This window comes from Danio aesculapii, chromosome 8 (genome assembly GCF_903798145.1).
Source record: "Danio aesculapii chromosome 8, fDanAes4.1, whole genome shotgun sequence".
Taxonomy (NCBI): domain Eukaryota; kingdom Metazoa; phylum Chordata; class Actinopteri; order Cypriniformes; family Danionidae; genus Danio; species Danio aesculapii.
This window is the reverse complement of record NC_079442.1, coordinates 50,447,652-50,461,486: the sequence shown is the minus strand read 5'-3', so window position 1 is coordinate 50,461,486 and position 13,835 is coordinate 50,447,652. Positions and strand designations below refer to the sequence as shown.

Sequence of the window (13,835 nt, the reverse complement as noted above, 5' to 3'; positions counted from 1 at the left end):
ACAATGTAGATTGTGTTAAAGCAGCTTCACATAAAGATCATAGTATATAGGAACAGTGTAGTTCAGTTTTTAGTGTTTAAGTTCAGTTCAGTTTAGCTCAGTTTAGTGTGGTTTAATAATCACTCGTCTGTCCCTGAAGCGTCACAGGAATCAGTCTCATGTTCTCCACTCCTCCATGACCACCACAGTAGCTGCTCAGGATACGGCCTGGTCCAGGAAATGGTTATGGTTTTCTGGAGAGTCTAACAGTATTCAAGTACAGAAATTGAACAATCAAAGGTAAAATAACATGGTCATCATTGTATAAATAATTAAAGGGCACATAGTTTACCTCTTTTTTATGATTTAATATTAATATTATGGTTGTTCTGAGTGTGCCAGTTTAGGTTCAGTTTAAAACACAATTCATATTTTTTTATTATAATGTGTTAAAAAGTGTCATGTTGGGGGCGTGTCCACAGCTCGCTGATTTATGGGTGTGTTGCTTCACATGTAAATTAGTTTCGGCTTCCCGCCAACGTAACAAGGGGGCGGAGCCATGAGCTCACCCGCTCTGCGTTTGCAACAGTCTGACAGGCAGACGGAGAAGGAGAGAGAAGATCGTACATGTACGACTCTGACACAGACCAAGCAGAGAACAAAATCATTTGTGTCTTTGTACAGTTTTACAGCCAACTGTGTGCTAGTTTCAAGTACCGAGCTTGTACACAGAAACTAATAACCACGCACACTGAATTAACTTTGACTGAGGCACCGGATGCGCCGCTCGAAGCCGCGACACGGCACACCAGACACTCTCTGTGGCGCACCAGAAACATGAAGTGTCCCGAATCGTCGTGCCACACATTTTTGAATTCTAAACATAGGTTTCTGCAGCGGTCCGCGGCGCCCAGCCGTCAACTTGAGTGTACCCTGATAGAAACCTATGTTTAGAACTCTAAAACGCATGCTAGTTAAGATCACAGGGAGCTTCTGGGATCGCGAGAAATGCAAACGGCTGAAGTATAAGGTAGACTCAATGAGAAGTGCACATGTTTGCAAACCTACCTAAAGATACAACCAATAATTCCGATTAGAGCGATAATGTGGAGAATATTGATCTTGTGTTGAGCCCAATGAGCCTTGCATCTAAAAATAGAGCAAGGGTGTTCCTTTAGTGATATCGCTTCGACTCACGCTGAAAATGGCGGACGTGAATCAACAAACTGAGGATATGATGACGCGCCTGTCAATCGATATTGGTGGGCGGGGGGACCGCTCTCCTACGTAAAGTTGCTGTCGATTTGAAAAACGCTCCAATTGGTCCACCGTTTTTTATGTTGTTTAATTGAAAAAAAAGCACTGGGTGTGCTTATATCACCCCAATATGACAGTTTATACACCATACATGCACATATGTCTGTCCAAACAGCTTGAAAAGTAGATTTTTTACCAGAGGTGCCCTTTAAAAATAATAATATTATCTTTATTTTTTTAAGCTCTAATAAATAATGTAATCCTGCAATGTGATTCTTGCGGATGCACACATTGCAATATCAATGCTAAAATGATATATTGTTCAGCCATACTATTAGAAATGGGTAGAGTATCCAAAATCTATACTCAAGTAAAAGTACAAGCAAGTAAGAACATTTTTACTTAAGTGAAGTTAACAATCCTAAAAGTTACTCGAGTAAATAGTATTTCATTTTACAAAATTACTTAAGTAACTAGTCAGTTACTTTTAATCTTCTTATATGTTGATTTGATTTATTTATTTCAAACTAAAAAATTTTTACATTTAAGACAGTATTTAAAACAAAATACATTTCATCGTGGTCAAAACGGAGCAAGATGAAGCGCAGGCTTATTATTTTCCCCACCCCATTACCACACATCATTCATCTTTTACTTATTTCTTCTTTGCACATGAGACATATTTCATCCTTTTGTATAATATCAGGGCTTGACCTTAACTTTTTTGATCACCAGCCACTGTGGATAGTAGTTTTCCAACATTACTAGCCACTCGCCGATATTCACAAGCCACAATTTTGTTGTTGGGAAAATACTTTTTAAATGTAAAAATTTGACTTTGGCATGCTAAAAATACTTGATTTAAATTATGTGTTGTGTCCACATGCCTCTTTAACTTTTTTATTTTTTTATTTCACATAACCTTTTAGGGCTTAACACTTAAGGATTTACCATTTTTCTTCTCTGGCCTCACTAAACTAATTATTTCCTTGCCACAATTTTTTTTTAAAAATGTGTCAAAACAAGCAAGAAATAGCTGTATACATAAACTTTTTATTCAACAAAAATGTTCTTGACATTTTAAAAAAGTATTCTCATTTATCTAAAACTAAACAGAGCAGTCTGTCCAAACTAAAGGTCCCAGATCATCAGGTAACTATAGATAAATAGAGAGTTAATCTGCCGTTAAAGCAATGCTATTGTAAAGGATGATAATTAAACTATATTAACAAAAATAACTGCAAACAAAAGAAAGCAAGTAAAAAACATTCTGTGTGCTATAGTGAACGGATGATTACGTGCACACGGTTAACGTTAGACTCAGTAAGAATCTGTTCAAAGGATGGTAAAAGTGAAAGTGGCAACAACTGCTGCAAACAAAAAAAATCTGGAGATCACATGAAAGTAGCAGGACTGTTTTTTCCAGTCTATTTCAAAGGAAGCGATCGCACTAGTTGCGTTTCCAGGCACGATTATTTTGCGCAGGAAAACGGGAGCTTTTAAGCACTCGCGCTATTCACATCAACTCACAACGTCAGTGAGTGAGGATCGCCTGTGTCACCGCTTGCCTGATCATCCTCTCATTCAGTATTCACCTGCTTTCTTTTGCTCGCGCGAACAGTTATCAATCGTTCTACTTTCTCGATCCTAAGAGCAAATATTTTAATCTTTAGGGACGAGGCAGCTCTGGCAAGTTGAACTTTTTTTTTTAACCAGTCAAGTGACTAGTGGGGGTGTCTCTCTAACCCGCCACAGCTTAAATCTACCTACATTTGGCGGGCTTGCGAGTGTTAATGTCAAACCCTATATATTATATGTATTATACTATATTTAATGTATCATCCTATGTTTAAAAATAATGTGTTTAAATGTTATATTTTATACACAGCATCTCGCGATGTTTGTGAACAAGTCACATGAATCATATTTATTACCGTTTGACAGTAACGGAGGAGCGCCGCCAAATGTAAATGTACACATCTTTAAATGTACTCAAAATTCAATTTACCCAAAATCTTTACTCAAGCTAACACAATGAAGAAAATGTGATTTGTTTCTATTCACCTCTAGTCACTATATATTAATTTTATAAAGCTTTAAATCAAGGCAAATTTAAGTTAAAATAAAATGTTAAAATCAATCAGTGAGAATTTATTAAAGAAAAATGATCAAACTTATCATTTTTCTTTAATAAATTCTCACTGAAACAATCAGACAATATTAATGTCTCTATCATAGGTGGATAGAGTATCCAAAAGTACAAGTACATTTTACAAGGCACAAGGAGATTTTTACTCAAGTAAAAGTAAAATTAACAATCCTAAAAGTTACTTGAGTAATGCTAAAAAAAGTATCCAATGAAGGATTTACTCAAGTAACCAGATAGTTACTTTTAATACTAATAATGCAGCATCTCGCAATTTTTGTAAACAAGTTATATGAATCATATTTATAACCATTTGACAGTAATGGAGGAACGCAGGCAAATGTAGCAAAGTACACTGAAAAAATTATTCAAAGATGATTTCTTAAATTAACTACATTTTTTAAAGTTAAGTGGTTGTAAACAATTTATTTGGGCTCAATTTAAACAAACTAATTAAGTTGAACGTTACTAAATTTAAGCTCCAGTTTCCTCCACAGCCCAAACACATACGCTGGTGAATTGAATAAACTAAATTGGCTGTAGTGTATGAGTGTGAATGAGTGTGTATGGGTGTTTCCCAGTACTGGGTTGCGGCTGGAAGGGCATCTGCTGCTTAAAACATATGCTGGATAAGTTGGCGGTTCATTCCACTGTGGCAACCTCTTAAATATAGACTAAGCCGAAGGAAAATGAATTACTACACTCAACTTGTTTGTTTAAATTCAACCCCATTTCAATTGTTTGCAACAATTTTGCAGAAATCATTTGTTTCAGTAGGAGAGTAAAGTTTAAAAGAATAAAGTACAAGGACATATCTTTAAATGTACTCAAAAAGTACTAGTTACCCAACAATTTTACTCAATTAAATGTAATTTGTTTCTACCCACCTCTGGTCACTATATGATCATTTTATGGAACTTTAAACAGTCAAATTAAAGTTAAAACAGTATGTCTGGTCGTTTTTCTTAAAACTAAATTAAATTCAATTAAACTATATTAAAATAATTTATTAAAATAAATAATATAAATAAATTGTCACTGACTGTTTTTTGAAATGCTAAATTTGGTATTACAGCAGGAATAGACAAAACTTTGTGCCTCTCCAACGCATAAGAATATGGTGACATCAGAATAAAAATATTCATGATTACATGGCTAAATATAAAGCATCATGTCAGACACATGCTTTCACTCGGTCACTCTGTTTGATGCCAACCTTGAACTGAACTTTCACTTTGGATGAACTGCACGCAGTATGTGCTGCAATGTTGTATTCCGATATATTGAGACTCAATATTTTTTAATGTCAAGAGCATCTGTAGTAAAATAAAAGCACATCATTCTGCCTTTGTTATATATTGAGGCAGAATTTGGTGACGTCAGCTCAGGGCTGCCCTATATATATATATATATATATATATATATATATATATATATATATATATATATATATATATATATATATATATATATATATATATATATATATATATATATATATATATATATATATATATATATATATATATATATATATATATATATATATATATATATATAAAAAAAGCTGACATTATGATATTTTGTTTATATATATATATATATATATATATATATATATATATATATATATATATATATATATATATATATATATATATATATATATATATATTTATATATAATAAACAAGTTATATTTTTTTATAACCAAAGTTAATATGATATAATTATGATATAATATAATATTATTTTATTAATTATACAATTTATTTTATTAATTATATATTAAGAAACCACTTAGAGAATGTTCTCATTTTAACTGTCACTGAGTCACTGACAGAGATAGAAACATCAAGTGTTGTCTAGTATTAAAAAAATACTTCTTATTTATTATTATCATTCAGATCGTGAAATATGTGAATTAGCCTGCAAGTTTAAAAAAATATATATTTATATGTGTGTCATTTAATTGGAAAAGTGGCAGTTTTATTTTATACATGGAAACAAAAAATGCACTTGAATATAGAAAGTGTTTTTTACTATAGTAAACTGGTGGGCTGAGCCTATTTGGCTTACTCAGAATTCAAATGGTTAAGCCTATCTATGTAATACAGTGGAAAACTAGTACACAACACATATTAAATATTTATTAAGTGTATTTCTAATAAGTTACTACTTATAAATGTAATAGTAGGATATATATATATATATATATATTTTTTTTTTTTTCCCTTATAAGGAGCTGTTTATTAAATTACTGTTTATTTCTTTGCATTTTAACTTAAATTGTAAACTATAAAATCATGCGTCGCGTCTCATGGTTTGTCTCATTTTGTGAGCCAACTGACATCAGTTGTTTGCTCCCCTCCTGCTCTGTTGGCCACGCCCACTCCTCCCTCTGCTTGTGCTGCTCCACGCCCATTATGATCAAGCGGCAATCTCCCGCTCTCCCTCGGGAAGCCAATACGGAAGTAACTGAAACTGCAATTCATCAAAATTCCGCTAGTCCTGACTCCATAATAGAGGAAATTGCAATTGAGCCCACTGTTAGAATGGCCAACTTTACAACAGAAAAAAAGGTGTTTACAGCCTGGTACAAAGAACGATTTTGGTTCATATAGCTAATATTACCCTCCATGACAACTGTGAGGGGGTGAATTTTTTTATAACTCATCCATTTCCTTTATATTAGGTTATATTAAGTTTGCATAATTAAGGGCGTGGCCACTTGAGTGACAGCTAGGTCTCTGGTCGCCGTCACTTCACCTCAGCTGAATCCGGAAGATTAGCCACTGATCTCGGCATATTCATCATATTTTTGTTTTGTTTTATGTGGCTTTACACAGTCAGCTGCCTTTTGGACTTATTTCTTACAATTATCAGATGATATGGGATGCTGTGTGCATTTAATTGTGCTCACAAACCATTCACGTGGCCTCCGTTTCCCATGTGAGTAAAGTTATATACTTATATACCATCTCTATGAATGTATTTGTTTTATTTAAGATCATTTATCATTAATGTTTTTCTTTAGACCCGTAAACACTCCAGAATGTGACAGATTGATCAGCTGTAGACTCTAGAACAGTCATCTGAAACGTTGTCATACAGTGTTGTGCTGGAGTTCATTAATAGTCTTGCATTTACTAACACAGACTATATTTGAAGTGTTTGGAAGTAATTTGCATTTTCCTCCTGTAGAAAAACGTCATAAGAACAATGTTTAGTGGCTCAGTGTATTACTACAGTGTTTTTAAAAGTCTAAACACTTTATTGATATAGTGTACAGCCAAGCACATGTGGTCAGAACACAAACGAGTCGCAGGTAATAAAGCATCAAGCGTTTCTCCCAAAGTAAAGTCTGTCTGCCAGGTCTAAGCAAAATGCCAGCAGGCGTCTGTAGCTCCGCTCACTCTCCGCCTCTTTGCCCTTGTTTGGTATCCCGCCGTGGGTGCGATGACGCGCGAACAAAATGGCGACGGTTGGCCGCGCCTACTTGTAGCTTCTTTTGCAGTGTTCAGAAACCTATGGGTGACGTCACGGATGCTACGTCCATAAATTTTACAGTCTATGATTATGATGCATTTTTTGAAAAACATTCTGAGGTAGACTTGAACCGAAAGAGGGGGGTTTCATGGCCCTTTAAACTCTCTTGAAATGCCTATAAAATGCATACAAATGATAAAGTTGGACTCTGTTATGGTTATACTTTGCAGTGACTTCACAAATCTCATGTATTCTCAACTGTTGATTAACTATAATCCCAACTCAACATTGCAGATCCTGCGATGTGACTATTGCGGACAGACATTGCGAGATTGATGCTGAAACCATATATTGTGCAGCTCTAAATCTAAGTAAAGCCAAAATCGTTCACACTATCAGATTATGGTTCAACTTCACAATGACTCTACGAGTTACATGTTCTGAACTGTGGTTCCTGGTGAATTATAATCCCATTAGACATCCTGCAATGTGACAATTGCAGATTCACACATTGCGATATCGATGCTGAAATGTTATGTTGTGCAATTATAGCTCAGAGTGACTGATGTGTTGACGAGAACAAAACGCCTTCACTTGCCAGCGGACACATCACAGACACATGACAGAGCTTAATAAAGCCACATTAAGCTTCATTGACGTAACACAAAGCTGAAGACCTACTGAAGCAAACTGTTTTTCTGTGAGAAAAGCTCTGGCATCAGGGCTGGCAGAGCTGGCGCTGGAGGACTGTATTTAGTAACATGATTGAGGATGGTTAGAAAGGCTGGAATGCAGACTGACTCATGCAAGCAAACATCATATCTGTATTTGGAGTCTCTCTCTCTTTGCTGGAGAAGTTTATAATGCTACTGTCTCTGTGCTTATTTAAAGCTTGTTGTTTAATGTTGTCTTTAATTGTGTGTCTAGCTGAATGACTGTTTTCATTGTGTAAAGGTTCAGTATTATAGGATTCAAAAGTGGATGAGATGTACTCTTCAAACAAAGTACATTAAACTAATATAAAACGATCAATGTATAAACAATTAAGCATTTTATATGCATCATATCAATGTTTTAAAGGGCACCTATGGTAAAAAAATCTACTTTTCAAGCTGTTTGGACAGACATATGTGCATGTATGGTGTATGGACCGTCATATTAGGGTGATATAAGCACACCCAGTGCTTTTTTTTTCAATTTAACAACATAAAAAACGGTGGACCAATTGGAGCGGTTTTCAAATTGACCGCAACTTTACGTAGGAGAGCGGTCCCCCCGCCCACCAATATTGATTGACAGGCCCGTCATCATATCCTTAGTTTGTTGATTCACGTCCGCCATTTTCAGCGTGAGTCGAAGCGATATCACTAAAGGAACACGCTAGCTCTATTTTTAGATGCAAGGCTCATTGGGCTCAACACAAGATCAATATTCTCCACATTATCGCTCTAATCAGAATTATTGGTTGTATCTTTAGGTATGTTTGCAAACATGTGTACTTCTCATTGAGTCTACCTTATACTTCAGCCGTTTGCATTTCTCGCAATCACAGAACTTAACTCTTAACTTAACTAGGTGCTGCTGTATCTGACGCTGTGCCATGCGTTTTAGAATTCTAAACATAGGTTTCTAAAAGGGTACACACAACGGCGCGACGATTCGGGACACTTCATGTTTCTGCCGCGCCACAGAGAGTGTCTGGTGTGCCGTGTCGCGGCTTCGAGCGACACATCCCGTGCCTCAGTCAAAGTTAATTCAGTGTGCGTGGTTATTAGTCTCGGTGTACAAGCTCGGTACTTGAAACTAGCACACAGTTGGCTGTAAAACTATACAAAGACACAAATGATTTTGTACTCTCTGCTTGGTCTGTGTCCGAGTCATATATGTACGACTGATTGCTGATCCTCTCACTCCTGCTCCTTCTCTCAGTCTGCCCAAACACAGAGCGGGTGAGCGCATGGCTCCGCCCCCTTGTTACATAGGGCGGGAAGCCGAAACTAATCTACATGTGAAGCAACACACCCCTAAATCAGCGAACTGTGGACACGCCCCCAACATGACACTTTTTAACACATTATAATAAAAAATCTGAATTGTGTTTTAAACTGAACCTAAACTGGCACACTCAGAAGAACCATAATATTAATATTACATCATAAAAAAGAGGTAAACTATGGGCCCTTTAAAATAATCTCTGAAGAATTATTGATTAAAAAATTCAAAAGCTTTAGTTTTGCGTCAAAGAAATAAATTCTATTTTACAATACAATACACACACACACGGCACTGGTGGGAGGTGTGTGTAGGTGTGAGGTCTGCATAATGCCCCACCAGTGACGATATACAGCCACATCGCACTGCTAGGAGTGTGATATTGTGTTTATACTACAGTTCTACGGCATAATTGTGTATATAAAAAAGAAAATCAAACATGGAGAGTCTCAAAAACTCTTTTGTATGAGGAACTACTTTCTTTCGCTGCTCATTCACATCTGCAGCTGACGTCAAAACAGCAGAAGCCGTTGCTCATTCACACACGTCACTTTAGAGCTAGTATTAGAATGATTCTCTAGTGTAATGTCTAAAGTGATGGAAAAACCAGGGATTTTGCTCACATTTTAAGATTATTAGGCTGAACGGCGTGAAATGCCATCAGTCTACAGAGATTTCCCAGTATTTCTTTGTTGCAATCAGGAGATCACAATGATTAACCCCCGAAGAAGCCAAAGCAAACACTACCAGATTACGGTTATGTTTGCGATAAGGAAAAACGCTAAACACATGCGGGCATTTCTTCTTTCTTTCTTCTCACTGAACTAGTCTGCAGTAACGAAAACAGGAGACTCATTAGAAACAAGCAGATGACTAACCAAAAAGTAACTCAGTGTTATATAAAGAGTGGCCAACACAAAATACATACACTACTGATATCAATACTCAAGACTCAATACACTACGATTACTATGGTATAAATACAGCACTACAACATACAAAAGAGAGAGATCGAGTTAGAATGTCACTTACCTGTTTTGTAATGATTTAATCATCATGGTTTGAAATTTATGCTGTTTTTTTTCCCCTAAGGACTTATTATGTTGGCTCTGTCGCCATCTTGTGGCCGAGCGTCAACTGTCTTTGCTCTGCTCAGTATGACTGGCTGATGGCTGTGAACGCTGTGAAATATTTTAAAATAGGCACTACCCTTGTAAGTAAACTGCATAGTTGCAATCTAAACAACTACATTCTCGACTAAAAAAGCCTCAAAAGTACATTATGTTGTCCAACAGCTGCAATATTTGTCAAACTGTAGAGTTTATTGATCTGCTGTCACTCTATGTGGGAAGAGAAATACACAAGAGTGAAGAGGCTGTAGAGTGCTGTTATTACGGGAATATTACATGGCTATCAGCCTATTAGATTCGAGAACCAGACAGAACTGTTGTGTATATATTCAATTCAATTCATGTTTATTTCTATAGCGCTTTCACAATATAGATTGTGTCAAAGCAGCTTCACATAGAAGATTATAGTAAATTGAAATGGTGTCAGTCCAGTTTTTAGAGTTGAAGTTCAGTTTAGTTCTGTTCAGTGTGGTTTAATAATCACTGCTGAGAGTTCAAACACTGAAGCGCAACTCCATCAATGCGCAGCTCCACAGGTCCCGAACTATGCAAGCCATTGGCGACAGTGGTGAGGAAAAAAACTTCATGAATTGGCGAAAGTGAAGGATAAAAAACCTTTAGAGAGACTAGGCTCAGTTGGGCATGACATTTCTTCAATGGCCAAATGTTTTGTGCAAAGCTGCAGTCTAGGCGCCGGAGGCGGGAGGGCGCTGGACGTCCATTGTGGAGAAGCTGCAAGTGTGAGTAGGTTACCGGCTGGTGTACAGGCTGTCTTTTCAGGATCAATGCGAGGACTCGTTTATCACTGGGGTCTTACAGGGATCAGTCTCATGCTCTCCACTCCTCCATGACCACCACAGAAGCTGCTCAGGATACGGCCTGGTCCAGGATTATGGAAACCTCAGGAATAAAAAAAAAAAGACTACCATAAGCGTAGATGCCGTTCAAATTATAATGTCTTTTGGGCAGTGTTCCCAGCTCCGGTTGCCCTAAATAATGCAGACTAATGATCCTTTAGAGGATTTGCATATGCTTTTGTGTTTTGTGTATGACAGAGTGCGTCTGCTTCCCAAACTGTGCTAGAAAGACTGTTCCAGAGTTTAGGTGCCAGATATGAGAAAGATCTACCTGGTTGATTTTGATATTCTGGGAATAATCAATTGTTCAGAATTAATTGAGCGTAGTTGACGTGAGGGGCTATAATACACCAGAAGCTCCTTCAAATACTGGGGAGCTAAGCCGTTCAGGGCTTTGTAGGTAGTCAATAATTTTTTTTTAATTTATACAATATTTAATAGGGAGCCAATGCAATGATGAAAGAACTGGAGTAATATGATCATATGTCTTTGTTCTAGAAAGCACTCTAGCAGCTGTGTTTTGAACCAGCTGAGGTTTGTTAATTAGGCCAGCAGTGCAACCGCCTAGTAACGCATTACAATAATCTAATCGAGAGGTCATGAAAGCATGAATGAGCTTTTCCGCATCAGACACTGATAGCATATGTCGAAGTTTGGCGATATTTTTAAGATGAAATAGCAAGGAAATTTTCACAGTATGTCTAATAATATTTTTTCTTCTGGAGAAAGTCCTATTTGTTTTCTTTCGGCTAGAATAAAAGCAGTTTTTAATTTTTAAAAAAACATTTTAAGGTCAATATTATTAGCCCCTTTAAGCTATGTATTTTTTCGATAGTCTACAGAACAAGCCACCGTTATTCAATAACTTGCCTAATTACCCTAACCTGCCTAGTTAACCTAATTAACCTAGTTAAGCCTTTAAATGTCACTTTAAGCTGTATAGAAGTGTCTTGAAGAATATCTAGTCAAATATTATTTACTGTCATCATGGCAAAGATAAAATAAATCAGTTATTAGAAATGAGTTATTAAAACTATCATGTTGAAAAATGTGTTGAAAAAATCTTCTCTCTATTAAACAGAAATTGGGGAAAAAATAAACAGGGGGGCTAATAATTTAATTTATATATATGACTTCAAATATATAAAAAACACACAAGCCTGGCTTCATAATCCCCAACCAAAACAAAAAGACATCTAAGATGGGTTAGGCCACACATTTACATGGATATTACAAAATACATAATTAGGCCTGTCACAATAATCAATATATCGACATCGCACAACACGTGCATATACTCTCAATAATTTTTGGTAATGCAATATATATCGCCCATACATAAAAACATTTCCAACCACATTTTAGCTGATTGCGCAGCCTCTCGATCTCTATTGTAGGTGCCAGTTTCAGTATGGTAAAAAACACTATAATATTTACTATAAATTATAAATATAGTGTTAGTATAAATATTATAAATATACTAATGTATATTCTCACGTGGGTGCCTGATGACTGAAAATAGATCGGTTACTTTTTCTAGTTCTTTTTACCTTGGACATTTTTGGTAACATTTATTAATATTATTATTATTTATTTGTTTAAGATAACCGTTTTCACATTCTGATTCCATTTTCTAATTATTATACTGTTAAAATGACTGTGATTGAATGAAATATTCTTAAGAATACAATATTATGTGTTCTTTGGAAGAGTGCACTTGCATTATGATGCTATTATAATGGTCTTAAAATGACAATAATATCATTTATTGCAATAAATTTTGTTGCTCTATGTCGTACCACAAAAGATAAATATCGTGACAGACCTATATATAATGTTTAAAAAAATTATAAAAATCATACTACTAATAAAAAATAATTATGAATACCATAATAATAATAATAAAATACTAATCGATTTGATAATACAAAAGGATTTTATCTGAAGGTCAATAAATCTAATTCATCTAAAGTACAATAAAGAATTTGTTTCTGCTTTCTGCACAGACGCATTGCTTGCAGATCTGGAGTCTTCCACCGCCCATATCTCCAAGTGCCCAGTGTTTCTGCCTGAGGAGACGCCGTATTCGTACCCCAGCGGAGGTCAGCTGTTTCAGGATGACTCTCCTCCTCCACCGCTGCCTCCTCCACCTTCAGCTGAAGCCCTGAACGGATCTCTCTCCCCACGGCCGGACTCGCAGCAGGTTCAGCTCAAACTGCATTTTCACTATAAACTTAGATTTTACACTGAGCGTCCAGTGGTCAACTGTCTTGCTAACAAAAATGTTTAACTCAGAGTTCTGTACCACATAGACCTAAAGTATTTATTACTTTATATTATAGAATCAATTATGTTAATTTAATTAAAATATTCTCTGGTTAATGCGGGTATTTAATTTAAATTAAGTTTATTTATATTTTTATGCTAATTAAATTTTAATTCGCATTTTTAATAACAATAAAAAATTTGAAAATAAAAACAGAATGATGAGAGAAAAGTTTTTCATCAATCCATTGCTCTCTTCTCACAATCTCAGCTTGATAAACTTGTTCTCAGCAAAAAAATACTAAATCAATAAAAGTAAATGCACAATATAATATAACTTTAAATGTTCATGACCTTGTGGCATAATTATTTATTATAATGGAAGTGCTTGGAAGTTGGAAGGTTTAAAGTGTTAGTGAGGCCAGCAGGGGGCGCTCAACCTGGGCTCTCCATGAGTCCTTAGGCCCCAGTAAAAGTGAAGGGAACACCATACTGCTCAGTGAGTGCCGTCTTTCGGATGAGACGTTAAAGTAAGATTCTGACGCTCTATGTTCATTAAAAATATCATGACACTTCTGGTAAACAGTAGGGGTGTGACCTCCAAATTCCCTCCACTGGCCCTTACCAATCATTGCCTCCCAATCATCCCCATCCCCCGAATTGGCTCTATCACTGTCTCTCCACTCCACCTATAGCTGGTGTGTGGTGAAGCACTGGAGCT

At 36.0% G+C, this 13,835-nt stretch overlaps 1 protein-coding gene across 4 annotated transcripts in view; it reads left to right on the top strand.

Moving 5' to 3' along the window:
* pxnb (paxillin b) overlaps positions 1-13,835 on the top strand; it is a 74,440-nt gene that overhangs the window by 35,959 nt on the left and 24,646 nt on the right. For all 4 annotated transcript variants that reach the window (XM_056464146.1, XM_056464147.1, XM_056464145.1 and 1 more), the window contains exon 2: positions 12,856-13,052. In XM_056464146.1, the coding sequence (XP_056320121.1) occupies positions 12,856-13,052 (197 nt within the window). The remainder of the gene's footprint in view (positions 1-12,855; positions 13,053-13,835) is intronic.